Raw genomic sequence first — 26,488 nt, forward strand, 5'->3', positions numbered from 1 at the left:
TGTTATCTTGTTATTTCGAGATCATATCTCGTTATTTCAAGATAATATCTCATTATTTCGAGATAATATCTCATTATTTCGAGATAATATCTCGTTATTTCGAGATAATACACATATGTAAAAAAAAAAAATAAGAATTAAAAAAAAAATCTTCTAAAATTTTTTTTTCTTCAGATATTATCTCATCATTTCGAGATAATATCTCGTAATTACGAGATAATATCTCGTTATTTCGAGATAATATCTCGTTATTTCGAGAAAACACACCTATGTAAAAAAAAAAGACCCAAAAATTTTTTACATAGGTGTGTTATCTCGAAATAACGAGATATTATCTTGAAATAACGAGATATGATGTCGAAATAACAAGATCACATCTCAAAAAAAAATGTCTTCACTTGCGGTTCAGGGCTTCCGTAATGACTTAAGAACAGGTGAAAAAAAGTTTTTTTCTAGGATCTTTGGTCTAAGTTCCTTTTTTCTTTTTTAAAAGGGTGGAAAAAAACCTTTTGCATTTGTTGCAGTACTTATTTTGGCCACAAGAGGCTGAAGTGCACCACTATCCCATACTCTGAATAAGAGTAAAAACATTAATGTTTTCTTCAACGTGACATTAAATTTCTTCATGCACTCTAAACACAACGTACATATATTGTGTGTATAAGCAAGTTAAATTAAAATTTTCTTTGGTAATAAACATAGGAGAGAAATCAATTTAGATTAGACTGGATCATCAGAAGTTTTTTCTAACTAGCCTGTTAGGGTTTCCATAGATTTCTATGAAAGAATGGCAACTTCCTATTTTTTCGTGCCTTAAAGCAATATAATAGATTTCTCCCGAAATCTGTACAATGTCAACCCAGTTGCCGCAATAAATGATGGCATTAAGCATGCCATGACTTAAATTCCAAAATCAAAAATAGATCAAAATGAGCTTTCAATTTCAGTTACCAAGATCAAAAGCAGGATTGTCGAAAACAATTAAAAACATAACCATATGGACTAAGTGTTGTACATTCAAGATACATATGTGTATATAAAATCACATTAGATACCATGTAGCTTTAAGAAAAAAATCTAAATGTGGTCGATAGTAAAGGCATAAAACCAATTATCCATAAATTTAAGTAATCAAGACTTGAAGGTGTAAAAACAGCATAACTTTCAAAGCTGAAGAAGAAGAATACATTGAAAATGAATCAAATGACCTTAAATTCAAAAAGTCAAAAGAAAAATTTCGACACTTTCGAACTGCTGCAGTCTATTCTCATAGCGGTCGCAGTTTCAAAAACGTGGTTAAGGTTGTGAATTCAAACATAAACTACTTGGTTATATTTAAGTGACAAAACTACTTGGTTAAGGTTAGGAAAAAGATCAGAGTTTGGTTAAAAAAAAAGACATCCGCACATAACAACTGGACACAATTTTCAATAACAAATATTTGAACAAATAAAACAACAACCAGGACACAGTTATCTAAGAGACATTTTGTCATATAGAATGTGGTGTATTTACATAAGGAAGCTATTTACAGCTTAAGTTAAAATAACGACGCTGAATTTTGGTTGTTTTCGGGACACAAATGCGTCCCGAACACCGATCTGCTGCTCTAAAGTCGTCTAAAGTGTGTTTAACCCATCGGACCTCCTCCATCTTCGGGTTGTGATGTTTGTTATACTTTGTCACCAGCCTGGTGTGTATCATACAGAACTAAAGGGTGTCCAAAATATTTTTATGTAAATGTTTCTGTGCTTTGCAGAAATGTACAATTTTTTTTATGTTGACTGGGCTGAAACCCGCTGTAGAGTCAGTTTCTTTGCGGATGATCTTCTTTTTTACATTTAATATGGTCTAGTTAAACAGCTTTAAACTCAAACTGAATTTTCTGTGTATAAAATATCAAATTAAATATCACACAATGATAGTCATGATCACAAGTACAAGTATTAAAAACAGTCATTGTGTAATATCCTGTACATAAACAGCACACAGTGCCATTTGGCAGCTTACATTAGGTGCAATTGTGTATCTGTACAAATGTGTTCATTAGATTATTTCATTTCAATGACTTTAACAAGATTAATTTAATATTCAACACATTTGTGTGTATGTTCTTCTGCTTCAACAAGACAGCAATTTACAAACTACAAAGCTTCAGGGCACAAAATTAAAATAACATTTAAAATATGTACATCACACTTACGGATTGAACAGGCTGTGAAATACAAACACAGCCGTGAGTGTGTGTCTGTGTGTGTCTGTGTGTGTACATGCATGTGTATGTGCAAGCATGTAGATAGGAGTTATATTACATTCACAGTTGCAGAGGATAGGTGGGTTGGGAGAGAGAGTATATTGGCCACGGTTAAAAATATTACAAACACTGAGAATTTCACGATAATTCCCAGACACCAAAATGACGACTCTGATATAACGGACCTGTTCTCTCTCCCGCTCTCACACACACACACGCATACACACACGTAGGATGTGGTCTACGAGCGGCAGCAGCCGGCGGTCCTCATTTCTTTGTCGACGTACTCCTGCAGCTGAAACTTTGGCTCATCGGGCTCCTTCATGGTCCTGTGCTTCAGTTCTCTGGGAGACACACAGTAGAAACATGAGGCTGAGCTAACAACAGGTGGAGACAGAGCATAACATAGCAGCAGCACTGGGGAGGCTGCATCATAGAATAAGACTATACAATTCATCTACCTCTAAACTAAATTGACATGTTTTATTCAAATTTGAAAGAAATGTTGTCAGAACTTATAGTAAAACCAGAAAAACTGATCATTTTGCAGTGGTCTCTTAATTTTTTCCAGAACTGTATTTAAACTTGATTAGCTAAGAGTAGAAAGGAAATATAGACAGGTGACTGGGAGGATAGATGAGCCCCCTGATAGAAGCTTTATCTAGTTGTTCTTGTTGCCATCATTATCACTGTTTTCATGTGACTCATGTTCTTCCCTTTTTTAGATGCACCTTTGTGAGAAGAAGCAGACTTGAGAATGTAAGAGAGACAGATGATAGGTGATGGAGAACTTCTGACAGAGCAGACTCAAGAGGAAGATGTGAAAAGGTGTTGACATGAGCTAGAGCACTGCTTCTCAAATAGGGGTAGGTGAGGTTTTAAAATATACATTTAAAAAGTAGCATCCATGCAAAAATCCTTTAAAAATAATTATTTAATAAATATTTTAGGAAAATATAAGTATAAGTTCATATAATGAATTTTATATTCAGTAGGCTAATCAGTTTAATTCTCCTAAAAACCCAGAGTGTCCCCCATACCAGGATGGTTGGACCCAACCTGTCAATCACCTGGCATCACCTGTCAATCACTAGAAAACTCAAAGATGGAGTCGTGGTTGAAGCGTAGCAGTTATAGTTTTAAATGCTTATATGCTCACTGTTTTACTACATTAGTTTCAATCCAACCTGGCCTCACAGAAATCCGTGAAATAGCCACGGATTTCGCTTAACTCAAAATCCGTGGAATAGCCACGGAATCGCTCAAATTTCCGTGAAACTGACACGGATTTGGCTACAATGCAAGTTAATGACAGTCATATCCCGTGGCTATTCCATGGATATTTGTTCCTATTGGTTTGTTCCAAGTCACGTGACTTTCAAGGTCCCGGCGGTCAGAACAAAAAACATGGCGGACAGTTCTCTCATTTTTAGTGAAAAAAATAATATTTTGATATTATTTTGATATGATTTTTATTAGTTTCTGCATAAAAATGGATTTTGATCACATTTCTAGCGAGAAATATATGTTTTATTTTCTAAATATTCACTCAGTGAATGTACATAATCACTTTGTATGTTGGAATAGCCACGGGATATGATGTCATTAACTTGCATTGTAGCGAAATCCGTGTCAGTTTCACGGAAATTTGAGCGATTCCGTGACTATTCCACGGATTTTGACTTAAGCGAAATCTGTGGCTATTTCACGGATTTCTGTGAGACCATGTTGTTTCAATCACTACAGTTTAGTGATGAGAAATATTTGCAATAAATTTATCAAACTTAAGACTTATCTTTTTAATTTGGCTTTTACCTGAACCATTTTTAGAGATTTTCCTGCTCATGCATCTTAGTGTTACAACATCTTCTCTTTTATTTATTTATTTATTTATTTGCTACTATGTATTATATATATATATATATATATATATATATATATATATATATATATATATATATATATATATTATCATGCTCTACACTGTCAAAAAAGATAAACAATAGCTACTCAATAAAATTGAGGCAACAGATTACACGCAATATTATTAATTAACTCTAACTATGTTACAAGTTCAGTTAAAAACAACTTAACAGGAAGTGTTAAGTGTCAATTAAAAACGGACTAATTCTATTGTGTTGGATTCATTCAAAATTCTCTTGATTTAGAATTACACACACATAAAGATTATATTTAATGTGGTCAAAATAAGTAGATTCTATCTCAAACATTTTTATATTAAAGTTACTTAAACAACTGCCTCAAAATCAAGTATGTATTTATATTTCATACATTTTATCAAATATATTAAGTAAAATGAAATAACTACAGAATAATTTATTGCAGTGTATTTCTAAATTATTTATTTACTGTTTTATCTTTTTTATCTAGCTTTTTTAAATTTAATTCATTTTTTTAACTTTCCATTGTTGTTATTGATTTTGACTTTTTATTTATTTATTTTTTATTATTATATATATCTTTTTATCTTATTTTATTTTATCTTATCTTACTTTATTTTTATCTAATTAATTTCTAAGCTGCTCCATGTTGAGATGGAGCTTCCTCAGTTCCTCAATTCTTCAATTTGTGCTGTTTTTAATAGGATGGGTGGGATTTCGTTATCTTTTTATTATTATTATTATTATTATTATTATTATTATTATTGTTATTTTCTCCTTTTTTATGTAAATCACTTTGTGCTGCATCTCTCTTGTATAAAAAGTGCCATATAAATAAAGTCTGATTGATTCATGGATTATTAACATTTAAAATGTTTAAAATAGTTTTTTTTTTTCCAAATGTTTGAATTTTATATGTGATTATCAGTTCCAAAGTTTAGTCAAGTCAAGTCAAGTCAAAGTTTATTTATAGAGCACATTTAAAAACAACCTCAGTTGACCAAAGTGCTGTACAGTTATTAAAATAGAATAAATCATACACAAATAGGTATAAATAAAAACAATGAAAACAATAAAATACTAAAAACAATAAAATAAAATAGAATAAAATAGTAATAAAAACTCAATCCAAAACAGTGTTAGAGATAAAAAGACAAATAAAAGGGTAAAAAAGTAAAAAAAAAGAAAGCCAAGGATTATTGCCTAGCTGGGACTGAACGCCAAGGAGTTCTAACACCTTTACAGTTCATAAAAAGCAAAGGTGAACCAATTGAACCATCACCATCATTATACCAACAGTTCCACAAGAATTAAAGTATTTTGTTTCCTTTTTTTGGTCATTTTGTGTCTTTTTTGGTCATTTTGTGTCTTTTTTTGGTCATTTTGTGTCTTTTTTGGTCATTTTGTGTCTTTTCTGGTCATTTTGTGTCTTTTTTTGGTCATTTAGTTTCTTTAAAAGCTCAATCCAAAACAGAGTTAGAGATAAAAAAAAAAGACAAATAAAAGGGTAAAAAGGTAATTTAACCATCACCATCATTATACCAACAGTTCCACAAGAATGAAAGTATTTTGTGTCTTTTTTTGGTCATTTTGTGTCTTTTTTTAGTCATTTTGTGTCTTTTTTGGTCATTTTGTGTATTTTTTTGGTAATTTAGTTTCTTTAAAAGCTCAATCCAAAACAGAGTTAGAGATAAAAAGACAAATAAAAGGGTAAAAAAGTAAAAAAAGAAAGCCAAGGATTCTTGCCTAGCTGGGACTGAACGCCAAGGAGAATAAATAGGTTTTAATAATAATAAATTAGACACTGGTGGCACAGGGCTCTGTTTTTAAGTCCTTTTTTTCCAACTCAAATGCTTTGCCCTGGTTAGGGGGTAGAAATATTTCACAGGGGGAACATGACTGAAAAAATGTAGAGAACCAGTGAGCTAGAGGACAGCAAGAAGAAACTATCTGGCCTGATATTGTGTATGTGCATGGTGCTGTGTGCCAGACTGTCATGCTATTCTTGGCCACAGCCGGCCATGCCAGCCTGTTACCATAACGAGGCTATAAATGTAAAAGAACTCCCACACAAACTGTCCGACACTACCGAGTTAAAATAGCCTCCTCGTTATTGAAAAAGAAAAGAAAAGAAAAGAACATCTACTGGACGTGCTGCAGTCAAGACAAACTTTTGGTTTAGAGGTTTAGATATTGATCTCATATCAACCGCTGAGACACAAAATGACAAAAAAAGACACAAAATGACCCAAAAAAAAAGCCACAAAATGACCCAAAAAATAAAAAAAATCACAAAAAAGACACAAAATGACTAAAAAAAGGACACAAAATTATCAAAAAAGTAAACAAAATTACCAAAAAAGACACAAATTGACCAGAAAATTATAAAAAAAAGACACAAAATGACCAAAAAAGACACAAAATGACAAAAAAACCCACAAAATGACCAAAAGACACAAAATGACCAGAAAATACACAAAATGACCAAAAAAAAAGACACAAAATGACCCAAAAAAAGACTCAAAATGACAAAAAAAGCCACAAAATGTCCAAAAAAAGCCACAAAATGACCCAAAAAAGAAAAAAAATCACAAAAAAGACACAAAATTACTAAAAAAGTGAACAAAATTACCAAAAGAGACACAAAATGACCAAAAAAGACACAAAATGACAAAAAACCCCACAAAATGACCCCCAAAAAAAGACATTCTAGTTTTAAATGAGAAACCGCTGAGTTTCTCATTTATGTCTCTGTCTGTTTGCATGCTTAAGTTTGACATTTTTCATTATCATAACATGGCCGTAAGGAACAAATGCTAATGCACATCACGTCAGAAGATGAATGTTAATAACCCTCCTCTCCACTATCATTACCAGACCGCTCTTGTTTTTTAAAGATAAGAGCATGGGCTACGCTGCTCTCAGCTTTTATTCTTGTCATATTTGGTCGCTGACTCAAAGGTCCTCCATCTGCACCTGCCCTCCATTAGATATGCAGAGTTTTTGAAAGTGAATATAAAAGATCTCAAATAGCTTTAAATACCAATGAAATGCCTGTTGAAAAGTGTTGGGGTCACAGCAACACTGGAGCAGTAATTCAGCTGATCAGATCTCTACAATGGTTCATCAGAGAAACTGATGAATCATTGTTCTCTAGTCTGCAGCGCTGCTTATTTTCCTCCAGAGATATACTGCAGGATAGAACGTATTGTCCTTTCTTTAATGGTTTATGAAATGAAGCTGATGTTTCCACAGAGAGCAGCCATAATATGTAGCAGCTTCATATGGAGCTTTGGGGGTATGAAGGTATATTCTCCAAGCTGATACCAGTCTGATGTGGCTAACTAGCAGTGGCGGTTCTACACAGGGGCCTCCAGGGGCCACTGCCCCTATGAAGAAGCCCTTGGCCCCTGCTGTGGCCCCTGTGTCAAATTAATGATAAAATGATCAATTTATAACGATGAATGACGGAACAATTCTTACCTATTTTTTGTTTAAACAATATCTCATTGTACACAAAATGAACCCAGCATGTGTACGTTGTATAATAGTTTAATTGTGCAATAAAAGCCTGTGTATATATATATATATATATATATATATATATATATATATATATATAAAAGGTTAATTCTCACTGTACTTTCAAAATAAAAAAAAAGTAATTGTGCACAAAAATGGGAAATGTCATTGTCGTACAAAAATAACTGTTATTGTTGGTAAGTCATGTTTCAATCAGTGTATTTGTTAATTTGTACTTAAATTAGATTTTTAAATAAGCTAAAATACAGATTTTGAATGCTTAAATATAATCTTTGCCGATTTTTAATGTGCCCCTCTGATTAAACACTGGCCCCTGCTTGGCCCCCACAGTTAAACTGGTCTAGAACCGAGTTTTATCAGCTCCAGGCATCGATACTATAGTCTAAGATCAGATCTCAGACTCAGACGTGTGGACTTCATGCTGACTCAGATTTGCGTACACGAGCTGAGAGCAGACTGAGATCTGATCGTACCCTCCGCTCACGTCCACATTGATAAATGTCGAGGCTTGTAGAAATGATCGTACGCCCACTTTACGCTCACTTATTGACGTACGCTCGTTTGATAAATGAGGGCCATTTTGATTTCATATAACATACACTTTATTTGAGTTATCTATTTGGGTGCACACATTGAGTAAACTTTCAGTATCAACATTTCTGTAATATCATTAAGTTAGGGAGACTCAGCTGAACCACACTCTCTTTTAAGAGAGTAATTGCCAATTGGTTTAAACCATGTTCCTCCTGCAGCATGGGGGAGATATAGTTTTGATTTTCTTTCTTTGGATATTCTTGTATTTTCCTTCTTATAGTTATTATTTGTTTTTCTGAGTTTGATTAGGTTGCATTAGGCTGCCATTTGTTGTCTATTGTCTGACCTACCTTGTGTGTGAACATGGCCTGATCAGCCACTATATATATATGTGTATATATATATATATATATATATATCATATATATATGAAGGTATATCCTCCAAGCTGATACCAGTCTGATGTGGCTAACTAGGTTACACTATAAAAAATGTTTGTAGAAATAACAGTAAAATACTGTCAAATACATCAGAAATAGAGCATAAAATCAAAAATTGTATGTCACCGTATTAGACACTTTTAATTACCGCAAATCTAAGAATAGCACAAAACTTTTACTTTTTTCTGTCATAAACTGGAAGAAAAACACAGTTTTGCTGTTTTGCTTACATTTTCATGCAAAATTTATGGAGAAATACCATGATGTGTGAATTAATTACACAATTACCCTCAAAATAACAGGATTATTCAGTCTAAATTACAGTTTTTGCTGATATTTACATTTAAATTTAGAATAGAAAAAAAAAACGTTCCCTATCTTTCTGCTCTGTCCCTCACACTTATGATGGAGATCAATCAGCAAAAAAAGCAGAAGACGACGGATGCGGCAGAAACCAGGACAGCCCCAGCTGGTGGGTGGTACCAACACAGCGGGCGGTTCATGAACAGCTCATAAATACTAATTTGCGTTCTGACAGCCTACCTGACATTATATGTTATTGGGAAGAAAGTTCTTACATTTCCAAAGGGAAAAACTTACATGGCCATTTTTACAGGGAACCCTTGACCTCTGACCTCAAGTCAGTTGTATGGAGTAATACTAACATCATAGCATGTCTGTAAAGGGGAGGCTAGTGGGTAATGCAGTTTGAGGCAAAAGCCATGCATTATTTATTACAAACAAATGTGTTATTGTTTTGCCTATTGTATTTTAATATACATACAGCATACTGGGGTCCCTAAACAGTCTTACGACTAAAAAGCTCTGCAGCTCTAAATTTGATGCTTCTATTTAGGGGTGTCAAATTATTGCACAAATTATGATTGCCTCACCGCCGACACATTTGCATCCTTCTTTACAGGCAAAGTGGCAGCAATCAGCAGCCAATTCTCTAACCAGCTCACTCCTAACACTGTGACATGTAGAAGTCCTACTACATGTCTTTCTGTATCTCAGCTGGGCGGCACTGAATCAGTTGCTAGCACCTCATTTTCTAGCTTTATACCCCTCTCTGAGAGTGATGTATCCAAACTGTTGACCTACTACATGCTTGTTGGACCCTATACCAACAAACCTTCTTCAGTCCATTAGCCCAACCATCACGCCAGCTATCACACATGTGATTAACGCCTCACTGTCCTCCGGCACTTTTCCCACCGCATTCAAAGCAGCTTGGGTAACACCTCTTCTCAAGAAACCCTCTCTCAAGCCTGCTGAAGTCAAGAACTATCGTCCTGTCTCACTTCTTCCATTCTTATCCAAAACTATTGAACGGGCGGTCGCTAAGCAACTCTTCTCTCTTCTTGATCCAAATCAATCTGGTTTCAAGAGCAGTCACTCAACTGAAACTGCTCTGTTGTCTGTGACAGAAGCTTTAAAAGAAGCAAGACTCAGTTAACCATCACATCCTCCTCTTTACTCTCTCTAAAATGGGCATCTCTTGCTTGGCTCTGTCCTGAAAAGAGGCTCATTCAGTGGCATGGACATTTGTCTACTTTGTATTGCCTCACTACAGGGGTTCCCCAGGGCTCAGTGCTGGAGCCCTTGCTATCTGCTACCTTTATTATGGGGAAATTCAACCTCTGCATTTAACCCATTACACACAAGTGAACACATCAAGCAAGGGCAGCTGTCCTTGCTCAAGGGCACTTCAGTCCTAAACCTGTCAGAACCGGAGACTCTCCAGTTACAAGCCCGATTCCTAACCTCTAGGCCACAGACTGCCCATCTTCACCACCTCTCTGGGTGAGGTTATCCGCTCACATGGCTTTTCCTATCACTGCTATGCAGATGACACTCAGCTCTATCTGTCATTTCCTCCTGATGACCCATCGGTCTCTGCACGGGTCTCTGACTGCCTCTCTGACATCGACACATGGATGAAGGCACATCACCTCCAGCTGAACCTCTCAAAAACTGAGCTGCTGGTCCTCCCTGCTAAACCCACAATACACCACAACATCAACATCAAAACTGACTCCCTGTGTCTTGCCCCCACCAGAGTGGTGAGAAACTTAGGGCTGATGATTGATGACCATTGATGACCTTTTTCCAGTCATGTCGCCTCAGTTACCCGGTCATGCTGCTTTGGACTTTACAACATCAGAAAATTCAGACCTTAGCTAACTCAACATGCCACTCAACTCCTGACACAAGCTGTCGTCACCTCAAAACGTGACTACTGTAATGCCCTCCTGACAGGCCTGCCAGACTGCACAACAAAACCGCTTCAGATGATCCAGAACGCGGCGGTGCTCCTGGTCTACAACCAGCCAAAAAGGTCACATGTCACACCGCTGCTCATTGAGCTCCACTGGCTACCTGTTGCAGCCCACATCAAATTCAAATCTCTACTGCTGGCCTACAAAGTTGTCTCCGCTACTGCTCCTACCTACCCGAACGCCCTGATTCAGACATATGCCACCTCACGACCGTTGGGCTCTTCCAATGAACGGCACCTGGCTCTGCCCCCCGTTGGTTCAAGGCAATCCAGACTCTTTGCATTTCTTGTTCCCCGTTGGTGGAACCACTACCAGTTCCTACCAGAGCAGGGGCGTCCCTCTCTACCTTTAAAACCTCCTGAAGACCTTCAGAGAGCATCTTCTCTCCTAGCACCACACCACAACTCTACCCCTCAAAGAATCATCACTAGCACTTATTGCTGCACTAATAGCTCTTATTGCACTATACCTTGATTGTTCCCCTTTCTGTAAATCACTTTGGATTTTTGGTTAATCTTATTTTTAATCTCTAACTTTACTGTTCCTGTATGCGAGTCGCCTTTTTATAAAATCCATTTTTATGAGTTGGGCTTCTTGTGTTTGAACAATCAAGTAATAATTACAAATACAATTTTTCACCTTCCCAGTTTACATACCTCACAGTTTGCAATCGCAGTGTTATTTTCGTTCACTTTAAAATACTTCCAGACTGCAGACATACGAAACTTTAAACTGCTGCCGTGTTGCTGTTTTTTTTTCTTCTTCTTCTTCTTGTAATGGCGGCGGCACCAACTTTAAGGTGCATTAGCGCCACCTAGGTTGGAGTGTGTGAACTTCTGCGTCACTTATTGACATGCAGCCTGCAGTAAAATGATATCATGCTGAATATACATATATCCGATCCCTGATCGGGACATAATGTCCGATTCTGATCGAGTCTAAAACCACGTGATCGGCCCGATTTCCGATCATGTGATCGGATCGGGACATCCCTAGTAATAACGCAATGAATAATGGTTGTTGTGGTTTGTTTGTTTGTCTGTCTATATACACACTACTGACCATGGGTGCAAAATCCAGCGCGGAGTGCCAGCAGCTGGATTTTGCACCCATGGTCAGCATTAGTAGTGTGTGTGTAGGCAAACAAACAAACAAAAAACAACAACAACCATGACAACCATTATTCATTGCATTATTACATTTGTAGGAACTGATTACAATATTGAAAGTTGAAGATTTTTACTTAGGTTTACCCCACAAACCTAATAAGTCCCTGCAAACGTAATAGTTATTACATTTGTGGGAAGTTTCGTGTTACATTTGTAGTAGGCATCTTCAGTTAGTTTTGTGGGATTATTGCATTATTGTGGGACACAATGCTTCACCGACTATTCATTCTTAAGTTCATGGAACACCAGAGTGGTTGACCTCCAGGAGACAGCTGCTGTTCTTCATTGTGAGTTCCTTCACACTGTGGTGTTGTGTGTGTGTGTGTGTGTGTGTGTGACTCACTTGGCCACTGCGGTGAAGGCCAGCTCCACATTCAGCCCAGATTTAGCACTCGTCTCCATGAAGGGCACTCCAAACTCCTGCATAGAGACACATTTTTTATTAGGAGTGTATGTGACATGGAACTGGCACTCTTGTGTGTCTGACACTGAGAGAAAAAGTAGTTTTAAGATTAGTTTTGGGTGTTAAAATACCAGGAGAGGGTTGCTGATCAATACCAATAATTCAACAATAATTTTGACTGTGATGAGATTTCTGCAATTCAAATAACTACATTTCTCCCCTTTGTTGTAACGTACAAGAAAGAAAACAGACACAGTGTGTAGTCAATGAAAGATGCTCTTAGGTATAGTCATTTCATTTCATGCATGTGTGTGTGTGTGTGTGTGTGTGTGTGTGTGCATGTCAATATTCCTGCTGTGTGTGTCTCCACCTTGACAGCTGCGGTATACCGCCACGCTTCTCTCTACCACTTCTGTTCATTTTTATTCTAACACGCCTCTCAGAGTTTATCTGAGCGAAACGGCCCGGAAAATTAAGTTAGCGAGCCCCCGTCATTTATTCCAAACAATAACAACATTATGTGCCTCCATGAATACGTAATTACACACACTAATCAAGACACTGCAGCTACATGGGGGGAGTTGAGGGTCCACATGGCTGCGTGGGCAGAGCGCAGCATGTCTTTTATCTTTGTTATTTGTGTCAAATTGAATGTGAATTTGTATTATGAAGCTTACCTTTGCAAGTTTCTCACCCTCCTCGCGCTTCACCATCCTGTCATGTGTGGAATCAACCTACAGCACATTGGACGCACAAAATCAAATTAGAAACTGTCCATCACATCCCGAGTCCTCACATGCTGTGTCTGGCGAGGCTAATGAGCCGATTCACAGCAGTTTTCTGCACATGTCTGACATGTACATAATTACTTTGTGTTATTCTGTGATATAGAATAGGATATTAATGTCATAGAAATAAGATGTATAAGATGTTGACTAAAGTGCCCATTTTGTCACCATAAAAAGCTTATATGGCTAACGTGCTAGAAAACAGTTCTCTATTTACTCAGTCAGCAGATACAGGTTAGCATTAGCGTTAATTTGGAGCCATGTTTCTGTCCAATATTCACTCTTCTTTTAGTTCTGTTTTGGTCTCACCAACCTAACAAACTCACTTTCAGCCTGCTAATGTCAGCTGTCATAAGGGGAGCGTGTCTATGTTCTCCTCCTTGTATGAGACTGGGGAACATAGGACCCTTTCCCCCGCTTTTCCCAAAAAGGGTCCTATGTTCCCCAGTCTGTTACTTTTTCCACCATTTCTGCCAATTTCCATGGTAAATAGGCCTGTGTAGGCCTACGGGCTGTTGGACGCGCATATGCAAATAGGCCTAACCCTAACCATAAAAGGAAAAAGCTAAGCCTCGATGGAAGACAATATGATTAGGGGTGGGAATATACAGACATGAGTAATGCTAGATTTTTTTCTAAAAAAAAAGGTCCTATGTTCCCTTAACGGGAAACATAGGACCCAGGGAACATAGGGATGACCCCAGACATAGCTAGCTTGCCGCCAAAATGGGTTCAAACCTCTTATCAATGTGGTTTCTTAGCACCCAATTTTGTTGTATGACAAACAATTACATCAACAACCAAATAAAGGACATTTTATCAGTGTGTTTAAAAGTGTTTAACAACTCTATTCAAAGATTTGTGTATTTTAGACTTAATATTATAAAGTAATGTTAGATTCTAGTCTTAATATAATTTTATCTCACATTTTTTACTTCATCACTATCTAGATAAAAATAATAAAACATTATGACATTATTTGATGGGGAAATTATTCATTATGTTTAAATTATTATATGTATACAAAGCAGACCGTGTTCAGTGCAATTACTGCTTGGTTTTGAGTTGGATTTTGTGGTTTTTATACAATTATTTCTCTGAAATAAAGAAAAATTGAAATCTAAAACATTGTAACAAGATTAAACAGACATTAAGGACTTCATTTTTAGTTATAACTCAATTTTGACTAGAGATGTAGTTACAGCAGTTAGACTTAGTAGGGCAGAATATACATATCAGGCAATTGATATGATTGAATATTGAATATTTTTCTGCTCAAAAATCATGACAATTTATTTGACCTTTGACCCCAAAAATGTAGTTACTACACTCTGGTTTTGCTGCAAAAGGTTCTAATAGTAATGCAAAAAAAAAAAATAGTGCAGTAACTACAATGTTGTTGATTTATTTTAGCTTTTATATTTTGTTTTCAATGAATAAACATTTTCAAATTGATTTTGTTATCAGTGTATGTCAGAAGCGTTTAACAATTCTATTCAAAGATTTGCATATTTTAGACTTAATATTATAAGGAAATGTTATATTTTAGTCTTAATTTTCCCTCCTTTTTTGTACTTCATCACTATCTAGATAATAATTTCCCTTTCAAATAAACGTATAATTTCTATTATTTTTATGTTTAAATTAGTATATATATCCTAAGCAGACTGTGGTAAATGCAATAACTGCTTGGTTTTGAGTTGGATTTTGTGGTTTTTATACAATTATTTCTCTGAAATAAAGCAAAATTGAAATCTAAAACGTTGTCACAAGATAAAACAGACATCAAGGAGTTCATTTTTAGTTATAACTCAATTTTGACCAGAAATGTAGCTACTGCAGTTAGACTTAGTAGGGCAGAATATACATATCAGGCAGATCTCTTTCTCTGCTTCCAGACACATCTATTAATCCGTCCTTCCACTCCGGTTGGTTCCCACCACAACCACCTCTGTGATCCCTCCATCCCTCCCTCTATGAATCCATCTGTCCATCCATCTCACAGTGTTGGCAACAAGGTCTCACCTTGTTGCCCAGCAGCATGACGACCACGTCCTGCTGGGCGTACTCATGGATCTCTGTCAGCCAGGCCTGGAGACGGAAAGAGAGCACAGCGGAGAGAGAAATCCAGAACGAGAGAGAGAAGAGAAGAAACAGGGTGATAGAGGAGAGGGATGGGAGATAGATGGTGGTGGTGGAGGAGATGGATGGATCCACAGAGAAGGAGAGAGGGAGAAAGACAAAAGATTAATTTATTCTTCACTGGCTGCAGTTCGTCTTGTCCTCCCTCCAGATCCCCCTTTCACCCTTCTTCTCTCTTCCTGCATCTCTCTCCATCTATCTTCTACCAATTACAGGCCAGTAGTGTCTTAGCTCTCTATTACCTGGCTGGTTAAAAAGCACTTACTGCCCCAGGAGTCTCTGATACCCGACTCACAGATCTTATCTTTAGAAAACTAAAGCACATATAAAAACAGAAGATGAAAAAATGTGCGTTTTCTTTCTTTCTTTTTTTTTTTTTTGGCCCACCACCACCACCACCCCACTTTTGGAGGACAACTTTATTTTTATTTACAGAACAAGAAAAGGTCAAACAACTTAAACAGATTAAATATAAGGTAAATAATCAAAAAAATAAAAAATAAAGAGTAGATATTTACAACACCAGTTGTTGTTAACATTGATTTCTCATAGTTAATAAGTAGCAGACAGACCGACAGACGGACGGACGGACGGACGGAATTTTAGGTAAATGCTACAGATGCGTATGTGTGTGTGAGTGTGTGTGAAAGTGTGTGTGTGTGTACTTTGTATTGTAAAAATGTGCGTTTTCATCCCACTTGCAGACAAACTTTATGCAAACTTTTAAAATGCTCAATGACAAGTGATGTCACTCAGGGCCATATTAACACTTTGCTGTTCCCTGGGCAACAATATTCAAGGGCCCCATCATCACAACCCCAGAATCACCATAATCTGACAAAATATAGAATAAATTACAGTAATATACAGTAAATATACTCAATACATCAATAACTAACTGTCATCAAGTGCTTTTTCATGTATAGATGTGCAAACGCTCATAGAACTACAAATGCACCATGATGTTATGAAAACAAAACACATCAGCAGCAGTATAATCTGGCAACATTGACCAACTACATAAATAATAATAATAATAATAATAATAATAATAATAATAATAATAATAATACATTTTATTTGGAAGGCGCCTTTCTTGGCACTCAAGGACACCATACAAAAAGATAGAAAAACTTAGGGAAGGAAGTGTCCTCAATTTTAACAAAAAAAATGAGTAAGCAACCACTTTCAAAGCATCGAGTATTTATTTAACAACACATATTCCCAGCAGCACATATGTATTGAATTGATAGAGGCATCACAGAGGAAGACAAGACACAAACAAGAATCAAGAATCCAGAATCAAGTAGCATTTTGGTCCTCAGCTCATTTTAAACAGAAATCACCTCAAAATAATTTTTTAAGCAACGGCTCCGATGGACAGTTTAAGAGAGATAAGCAGATATTTTGCTTGTGCCCACACTGCCCTGGGCCCTTTAGAGGTCGAGGGCCCCTGGGCAATTGCCCAATTGCCCAATTGCCCATATGGATAATCCGGCCTTGATGTGACTTAAGCCGCCTTAATACAAGGTCATAAATACAGCCATTAAAAGACAGAGAGAGAAATGGTTGCAGTCCTTCCAGATTCAATTAGAAATGGATAAGTTAGTCTATACTGTCTGCTAGTATTTCATTTAATTTCACTTGGCAATCCAGTATACTGATTAAAGGTAATGCGATCATGATGCTCTGTGTAAATGTGGCATCAACAGAAGTAGATGGGATATTTGTTGGAGGTTGTATTGGACAAATATTCTGCATAAACGCCTGTTATGTCATTGTGATATAAAAACCTGGTAACACTTTAGATTAGGGAACACATATTCAACATTAATTAGCTGCTTATTAGCATGCAAATAAGTAACATATTGGCTCTTAATGCGTCATTATTAAGTAGTTATTAATGCTTTATTCTGCATGGCCTTATTATACAACCAGTAAGACATTAACTAAGAGTTTTCCCTCAATAACCTCAGAATTATTGCTTATTAGTAGTAAGTAAGGAAGTTGTTGTATATGAGTTATGATCTTAATATGCTTTACTTTGTATGGACTTTATAATTCTCTACATATCGGTAAACGAAACCATGGAAACGGCAAATAGCAAACACCTTCTCCAGACCTTTGACGTGACTGGTGGCTCCTTCTGGATGATTGGATGAGGATTGGTAGATTGTAATCAATCATTACTCTACAAAGTGGGTCACTTTGTGCCAATGTTAGTCTAGCAGTGAGCCACTTTGTAGAGTAATGATTGATTACAATCTACCAATCCTCATCCAATCATCCAGAAGGAGCCACCAGTCACGTCAAAGGTCTGGAGAAGGTGGCTATTTGCAGTTTCCATGGTTTCGTTCACCGCTATGTAGAGACTTATAAAGTTCAAACAAAGTAAAGCATATTAAGATCATAACTCAAATACTACTTACTTACTACTAAATGGACCTGCACTTATATAGCGCTTTTCTAGTCGCTTTGCGACCACTGAAAGCGCTTTACACTACAGACTGCGCTCATTCACCCTTTCACACACACATTCATACTGGTGGCAGAGGCTACCCTAAACGGTGCCACCATTGGGAATTCATTCACACACCGATGAACGCAGCATCGGGAGCCAATTTGGGGTTCAGTATCTTGCTCAAGGATACTTCTACATGTAGGCTGCCATGGTCAGGGATCAAACCACCAACCCTCCGATTGGGGGCAACCCGCTCTACCAACTGAGCCACAGCCGCCAATAATTCTGAGATTATTGAGGGAAAACTCTTAATTAATGGCTTACTGGTTGTATAATAACACCATGTAAAATAAGGCATTAATAACTACTTAATAATGACTAATTAAGAGCCAATATGTTACTTATTTGCATTCTAATAAGCAACTAATTAATGTTGAATATGTGTTCCCTAATATAACATATATATATGTGGACATATTCATGTGTCGTGTTATTGTATGTTGTACCCCAAATTCGGACTTTAATTTACAAATTGAACATCATGCTGTATTGAAGAAGAAATTGAGACCATTAACTAATTTAGAAAAAACATTAATTGCGGTAATAATCGAGAGTATAGTCTTTGATACAATCAGAATTATTTTTGCAATCAGTGTAGTCGCCCCCTGCTGGCTATTAGATAGAATGCAGCAATGCAGTCATGCCAAAAAGTTAAACCTGGCACAACTTTTGCATTTCACCTTACAGTGCCATGTTACTTGGCAGGGCATTGGACCACCAAACACATGGTGGCAAGGGAGGCCCTGTACTTTGACTGGTGATTATCGTGATAAAAGATAAAATAGTTGCCACCATGAATTACAACTTTAAATGTAAAAGCCTTCAACATGGGACACCAAAACCCCACTATGAATCAGATTAATAATATTTATTAGCATATAGCATTTGCTTAGTGCAGTTAAAGAAAAAACAAACCCCACAGGATTTACTTCAACCCCCCAGAAAAGCAGTAGTTAATATTGTGACTGTGTTTTGGATGATGACCATCTGTCAAGACGAAAATAGAATTATTAATTCAGGCTGCAATCATTTACATTAATGCCGTGTAGCTGCCCTACTTTCATGTTTCTATTTAGCCCATATGATTATGGAAATAATTTCCGTTATGGTAATTACAGGCCTTTAACATTCTCTGGGCTGATGCTCTATTGTGTGTACTTTCAAGTGTGATTAAAATCCAAATCCAATCTTGCAGTAACACATTAAAAATCCTGAAAAGTGGGATTTTTTGGGGAGTAAAATGAATTTGCAGATATTGAAGATACTAAATAATGAGCCACAGAGGATCACAGGATTTGTATTAACCTTCCAGCCTGCCTCATTTATTTGTTCACAGGATATCATGAAGGAAAGAGACTCTGCTACTAAGCCTGGATAAGAGTGAGAAGAAGATGGAGGTAGGTGTAATGAAATAGAGAGCTTATGCAACAGTGAAGTCAGCGCTGAAGAGAGGTTCAAGGTTGTGTCAGAACACCTCAACTGTTTCAGGGAGAACAGGAAGGTTATCCCATTCTGACGCAGGAGAAAAGACATTTCGTCAGCATTGTATTGGAAGCTGGAGAAAAGGTGTCCTTCACAAAAACTTCATAATATGTGATATATATTCAGGGGGAAAAATGTTGTTTTTCCTTGAGACCCTAGGATGGTAGGAAGCTTATATGAAATTATAAATGCTGGTAAACTCAGTTGGAAAGACAGGAAGTAGAACTGGGCTGGTGATGTAAATGTAGATAGGTCTTATCAAAAAAGTTTTTTTATTAAAAAAATACTTACTGTAGGTCGTATGTACAGGCAGCAAAATACAATCTATATTTATGTTATTATGCCGTCCTCTACTATGCGTCAACGATTTTTACCGTAAGTAACGTTGGTTACGCAAGCTACTTTTTTTACGCAAGTTAAATTTTTTACCCAAGTTACGTTGTTTAAGTTACTTTGGTTACGTAAGTTACATTTTTACATAAGTTACATTTTTACGTAAGTTACATTTTTACGTAAGTTACGTACGTTACGTAAGTTAAGTTGATTACATATGTTACGTTGGTTACGCAAGTTACATTTTTACATAAGTTACATTTTTACGTAAGTTACATTTTTACGTAAGTTACATTTTTACGTAAGTTACGTACGTTACGTTGGCTACATATGTTACGTTGGTTACGCAAGTTACGTTTTAACGCAAGTTACGTTGTTTCATAAGTTAAGATGTATATGTAAGTTACATTTTTACATAAGTTACGTACGTTACTTAATTTACATTGGTTACGTATGTTATGTTGGTTACGCAAGTTACGTTTTTACGCAAGTTACGTTGTTTCTTAAGTTGAGTTGTATATGTAAGTTCAATTTTTTTTTATGTAACTTATGCTTTTTACGTAACATGCCTACTTCATTTTTGACATTTATGTACATTAATGTAGTATTTAATCCCTCCTTTATAACGCCTGACTAGGATGTTTTTTTTACCCTAAACCTAGATCAGTGTTTTGATAGCAGGAATTCAGCCTTTTTTACAACCATACATTTCTGTATAATTACGTGTGTGCTATTTTTAGAACGAGACCTATTCTGGTGTTAAGGTTTGAGATCTTGTTGTCCATACACTGCTTAAGAGTACCCTTCTGCTGATTTCTCCCTTTCCAAGTGTGTGTTGGACCTGTGTTGGTCTTCACGTAATGTAAAAACTCAAAGGCCCAGTAGTATTTTATTGACCATTAGATCGAATATCATTTAATTCTGTGGGAAAAGTGGGTGCCACAGTGGGTGGCAGTATGGAATCTGAACAGCAACGGTTACAATCTGCCAGGAAATGGAAAGTTGAAGAATGATGGTTGAAGCAGGAAATACCCTGACATTTCTACCACAAACTGATGCTGGAAAAGATTAAATTGGTGCATTAAATTCATCAGAATTATGGAAATTAAGTGTTGAAAACAAACCTATGCCCCAGCTACGACCTCAGTGACAAACTTATTACAGTATCGACAAAAAACAATTTGCATTAAATTGTAAGGGGTTATCAAAAAAGTGATCAGAGCATGTGTGTTAAAAGAGGTAAGAGTGTGTTAGACATGATAACATGAAGATCAATAATGATAACAGTAAGAATTATGTATAGGTATAGCCCCAGAGTGATTCAATGGTTTAAGGCTAAGCCATGGATCTCCACTCTCGCTGAAATTGCCCCTGGCTTTTAAACTTGGATCTCTGAGTTCTTCGTAAAGAAACTGAACTGTTTCTTTCATCATTTTGCTAACAACCTGAGCATCAAATCTCTCCACTTTCCACAGAGCTCTTCTGTCCATCTCTGCTGTGGTTTCTCATTCTGAGCAAATCTCTTTCTCAACTTCAAATTAAAAACCTGAAATCCTCCTCCTTCTCTTCAGTAATTATGCCCACCTGGTTTTTGTAAGGTTGTTTCATTACTTAGGAGCTCATATTCTCTCTATTATAAACCATTTCCCTTCTTTGTTTTAGACATGTGGGTTTTACATGCCAATTCCAAACATATTGGAACGCTGTTTAAAATGTAAATTAAAAAAAGTACGACCATTTTCCAATTCATTTGACATTTAATCCATTAATCCTGTACAAAAAACATATATTTAATGTTAAAACTAATAAACATCATTGTTTATTGGAAATATACGCTCATGCTGAAACCAACGCCTGCACCAAAAAAGTTGGGATAGTGGCATGTTTCCCACGATCTTACATCATCTCTTCTTTAAACAACACTCAATAAGTGTTTAGGAACTGAGGACTCTAACTATTAAAGTTCTGAAGTTAAATTATTTCACATTCTTGCTTGCTTTCCCACCTGACCTGTTTCAGTATAAATGGCTTCACAGATGTGTTAGTTACCCATCATGCACCAGGACACTCCAATACCATCACAGATGCTGCTGTTGAACTTTGTGCTGGTAACAATAGATGGTCCTTTTCCTTTTTAGCCCGCAGGACACAACAAATTACAACAGACAAAAGACACAAATTATATTGTGCCTCTTTGTGTGTCATTTGTTTTGGTATGTTTTGGTATGTGTCAAGTTTTTCATTCATTTATTTATTTATTCTCGTTTCTTTATTTATTCATCTATATTTTTTTTTTCTCGCTTCTTTATTTATTCATCTATATTTTTTTACTTTATTTTTTTTCTCGTTTCTTTATTTATTCATCTATATTTTTTATTATTATTTTTTTCTTGTTTCTTTATTTATTCATCTATATTTTTTTTTTTTTCTTGTTTCCTTATCTATTCATCTATATTTTTTTATTTTATTGATTTTATTGATTTTTTTCTTTGTTTCTTTATTTATTCATCTATATTTTTTATTTTATTTTCTCTATTTTTTTCTTGTTTCTTTATTTATTCATCTATATTTTTTATTTTATTTTATCTATCTATTTATTTATTTTTACTTTTATTATTATCATGTGCTCTTGAAGAGTACCTATTGTGACATTTGATACACTCAAGAGGACATTCAACTCTGACATTATATTATATACTCTGTCTTGACATGTCATAGTTTGTGTCTAGTTTTTATTTATTTACCTTTTATTATTATCTTTATTATTATTTGTGTATGTACACTACTGGTCAAAAGTTTTAGAACACACCAACTTTTCCAGAATTTAATTGAAAATGATGCAGTTTAATGTCTCAGTGTACTCTGAAATGAATGCACATTTGCAAAATTAAAAATTCTTTATTGAGCATGATAGTGTTTTGAAAGTAAAAAAAAGATTCAAAATCACATTTTATGTTGGACTAAATGACTAAAAAAAGACACAAAATGACAAAAAAAGACACAAAATGACAAAAAAAGACACCAAAAGACACAAAATGACAAAAAAAAGACACAAAATGACAAAAAAAGACACAAAATGACAAAAAAAGACACCAAAAGACACAAAATGACAAAAAAAAGGACACAAAATGACAAAAAAGACACAAAAAGACTCACAAAGACATGAAAATAATTCAAAAATGGACAAAATAGCCCAAGACTCCATAGAGTTAAGTTGTTAACCCATTTCTTGTTCCCTGAAAAAGGCCTACTTGTATAATTCTGAAATGTACATTATCTTTCAGTTTTGGTTAAGCTTACCTTTTTTTATTTACCTCTGGCAGTTCACCACTTACCTTTGGACCCTTTCAAGCTGTTCATTTGACTTGAACTGCTTGAATTTCAATAAAAAACTGGAAAAATTGGAGTGTATGTTATTTGTTACTCTGAAAATTGACAATAAAAATATTGTGAAAAAAAAAAAAAAAAGAGAGGGCCAGCTGTGCAGACAGCTGCTGTTAACAAGTCAGGCATCAATAAGCACATATTGATGTCTTGTGACTGGACAGCAGGAGTAAACACACTAGGTTTTATTGCTATCGAGTGAAACAGCAAGAGAAAGGTCACGTCTCACACACACTGTACACTGTCAAAAATAATCTGTTAAATTTACGGTAAAACACCGGCAGCTGTGGTTAGAATTACACCGTGAAAATTACAGTGAGTGGGTTTTCTACTGTAAATTTAAATGTAAATATCAGCAAAAACTGTAATTTAGACTGAGTAGTCCGTTTATTTAAAGGTAATTGTGTCCTTGAGACAATATGGTATTCCTCCATTCATTTTACATGATTTTAAAAAATATTTTTACAATAAAACTGTGTTTTTCAAAAGTTTTGTTCTATTCTGTGACAGTAATTAACCCTATAAAGCCAAGTGTATCATATTTGATACATAAGTTTTTGAGACCTCTACATCATCAGTGTGATATTTTTTTTTCTGAAAAACCTGATGAATACATGAATTGATGATTAAAAAAACTGAGCGACAAATTTCACAAAAATACCAGATGTAACAAAAATGATTTGCTGGTTCCACTGGTGGATCTGTCATTACTGCGTGAAAACTTCATATCAGCAGATGTATGATGTTGTTTTATATGGAAAAACATATTTTGTTTGTTTGAGGAAAATGTTAAAAGGAAAGTCAAAGTTTTATTTGGTTAAAAATATTAGGTTTTATGTGATTATGTGAGTTCAAGAAAAGCAAATTGTGAGCAACAAATTGCACAAAAAGAACTGATGTATCAAATATGATCCAAATTAAATTCATATATGAAAATTGATATTGAATTTAAAAAAATGTTAGCCGGTTCAACAAGCACTCCAGTTTAGAAAATTTTGAATTTTCTGGCAATTATTTCACGGTTCAGGCTTTATAGGGTTAAAAGTGTCTATTATGGTGATATGTAATTTTTTTTTATTTTAGGCCGTATTTCTCATGCAATTTGACCGCATTTTACTGTAATTTTTTACTTTTTACACTTTTTACAGTGTACACACACATCTCCTGCTCCTCTCTGTGAGCGTATCATCAGACCAACACGGCTCACATCAGTGCTAATCCCTGCCCTCCGTCTGCAGGTTTACAGTACCCTGCTGCCTCTCCAGGGGTTTACATCACTTCATTACACAGAGATTAATGTAGCGAGCCTCACCTAGCAGCCCCGCTCCACAACATGCCAACCTGCCAATTACTCACACAGCCTTGAAAGACTCTCGGCGGCCCGTGGGTGGATTAGCAGGAAGTGGAAGCAGCTTCTGTGCTGAAAGTGATCAAACTTCAAAAGACTCGCTGCCGACACGGAGCGATAGAAGTCGTACAGTAACAGGAACATGTGAGGAGGACACGTGGACGTGTTGGTCTACATGTGATGACTTGTGACATCAGATTTACAGCTTCGGTTACAGCTTTGTACAAAATGTGGAAACAGTCAAGGACAGGAAGAGGAGGGAGAGGAAATGTCACGGCTGTGGGTTTATAGCAGGAGTTACAATGGAGCCACATGGTCGGTTTGCTGGATGTTTATTTTTAGCCATTTAAAGGAACACTCCACCGTTTTTTCATATTAAAACATGTTATTCGGTCAAGTAAGACGAGTTGATACAGACCTCTTGCGTCTCAATGCGTGCACTCAATCGCCCTGGCGCGCGGCGCCACTTGGCTAGCACTTAGCTTAGCCCAGTTCATTCATTAGGATCCAAACAGATGGACAGTTAGAAGCAACCAAACTCCTCCACGTTTTCCCTATTTAAATACAGCTACACGAGTAGTTAAACCACCAAGTATGGTGACACAAAATAAAACGTGGCGCTTTTCGAAGCGGATAAAAAGGAGAACTATAATGTCGCAGTAATATCATCACTCCTGATGGAAGTGAGAGGGAGCGGAAGTGATGATATTACTGCGCCGAGTCGAAGTGCTCCCAAGTGCTATTCCGCCATACATTATAGTTCTCCTTTTTATCCGCTTCGAAAAGCGCCACGTTTTATTTTGTGTCACCATACTTGGTGGTTTAACTACTCGTGTAGCTGTATTTAAATAGGGAAAACGTGGAGGAGTTTGGTCGCTTCTAACTGTCCATCTGTTTGGATCCTAATGAATGAACTGGGCTAAGCTAAGTGCTAGCCAAGTGGCGCCGCGCGCCAGGGCGATTGAGTGCACGCATTGAGACGCAAGAGGTCTGTATCAACTCGTCTTACTTGACCGAATAACATGTTTTAATATGAAAAAACGGTGAAGTGTTCCTTTAAACAGCAAGACATGTGACAGAAGTGCAACCTAGTGTGATGTATTTTGTGTTACTTTTAATCATAAAGTCTCTGCTTTTTTAAAAGCCTCTAATATCTGACAAATCCCAGATCCTACAGCACATTATTTCTGGTTTAAACCGGCTGTTACATGACCTGGAGGTCATTATGTTTGTCAGTCGCTAAATTTATTGTTAATTAATTTATATGCGTCAGATGATGATGTACTATGTGCAAAATATCTGTAGCTATGCCATTCAGAAAATTATACATTTGTTTATTGTGTTTACATGGACCGAAAGTCCACTATTATCCGTTAATGTTATTTATAAATAACTGTTATTGCACTGTACTGTAAAATAAAAAATCACACTCATGGTGAATTACGCGCTACTTTTATGAAACTGAGTAGCGGCCAAATTCAGCCAGGATCAGTTAAATATTCAGGCTTGTAGAACCTGATAATGCAATAAATTACCGGCTGTTACATGACCTGGAGGTCATACACTGCAAAAAAAAAAAAGGTGTTTAGTCTAAAAACATGATAAAAACAGTAAATCTGAGGGAAATGATCTTGCTGCATGGACAGATCATTTACCTTGACTAGATTTCTGAACTCTATGGAGTTTGGGGTTATTTTGTTGGTTTTTGACTCTTTTTCATTCTGCCTGTATATGCAACTTAAATAATGGTTACCATGCCATGCTGGCATCATCTTTTTCAGCACAACCTCACCTGAAGTTTTTTTTTAATTCTCAAAAACAAGTTTGTGAGTTGTTGTTACTTATATCTTTAAGTTGGGGTTCACAACAAGGGACAATAGTTCTGATAACTCTTATTTCTTTGTTGTGAAATTCGGTCATTAGTGAAAGCTAGCGGCTAACTGATGCTAGGGCTAACAGATGCT

The 26,488-nt window shown here is 36.1% G+C and overlaps 1 protein-coding gene across 1 annotated transcript in view; it reads right to left on the reverse strand.

Moving 5' to 3' along the window:
- Nucleotides 1-426: 426 nt before the first annotated feature.
- The window catches only part of LOC131959557 (ras-related protein Rab-26), a 186,492-nt gene continuing 160,430 nt past the window's right edge, over nt 427-26,488 (reverse strand). The window contains exons 6-9 of the mRNA XM_059324765.1: nt 15,340-15,405; nt 13,204-13,260; nt 12,467-12,543; nt 427-2,598 (exon numbers count right to left, since the gene is read on the reverse strand). Coding sequence (XP_059180748.1) covers nt 2,496-2,598; nt 12,467-12,543; nt 13,204-13,260; nt 15,340-15,405 — 303 coding nt within the window. The 3' untranslated portion in view covers nt 427-2,495. The remainder of the gene's footprint in view (nt 2,599-12,466; nt 12,544-13,203; nt 13,261-15,339; nt 15,406-26,488) is intronic.

Source organism: Centropristis striata, chromosome 21, assembly GCF_030273125.1.
Source record: "Centropristis striata isolate RG_2023a ecotype Rhode Island chromosome 21, C.striata_1.0, whole genome shotgun sequence".
In the NCBI taxonomy this organism is placed as follows: Eukaryota; Metazoa; Chordata; class Actinopteri; order Perciformes; family Serranidae; genus Centropristis; species Centropristis striata.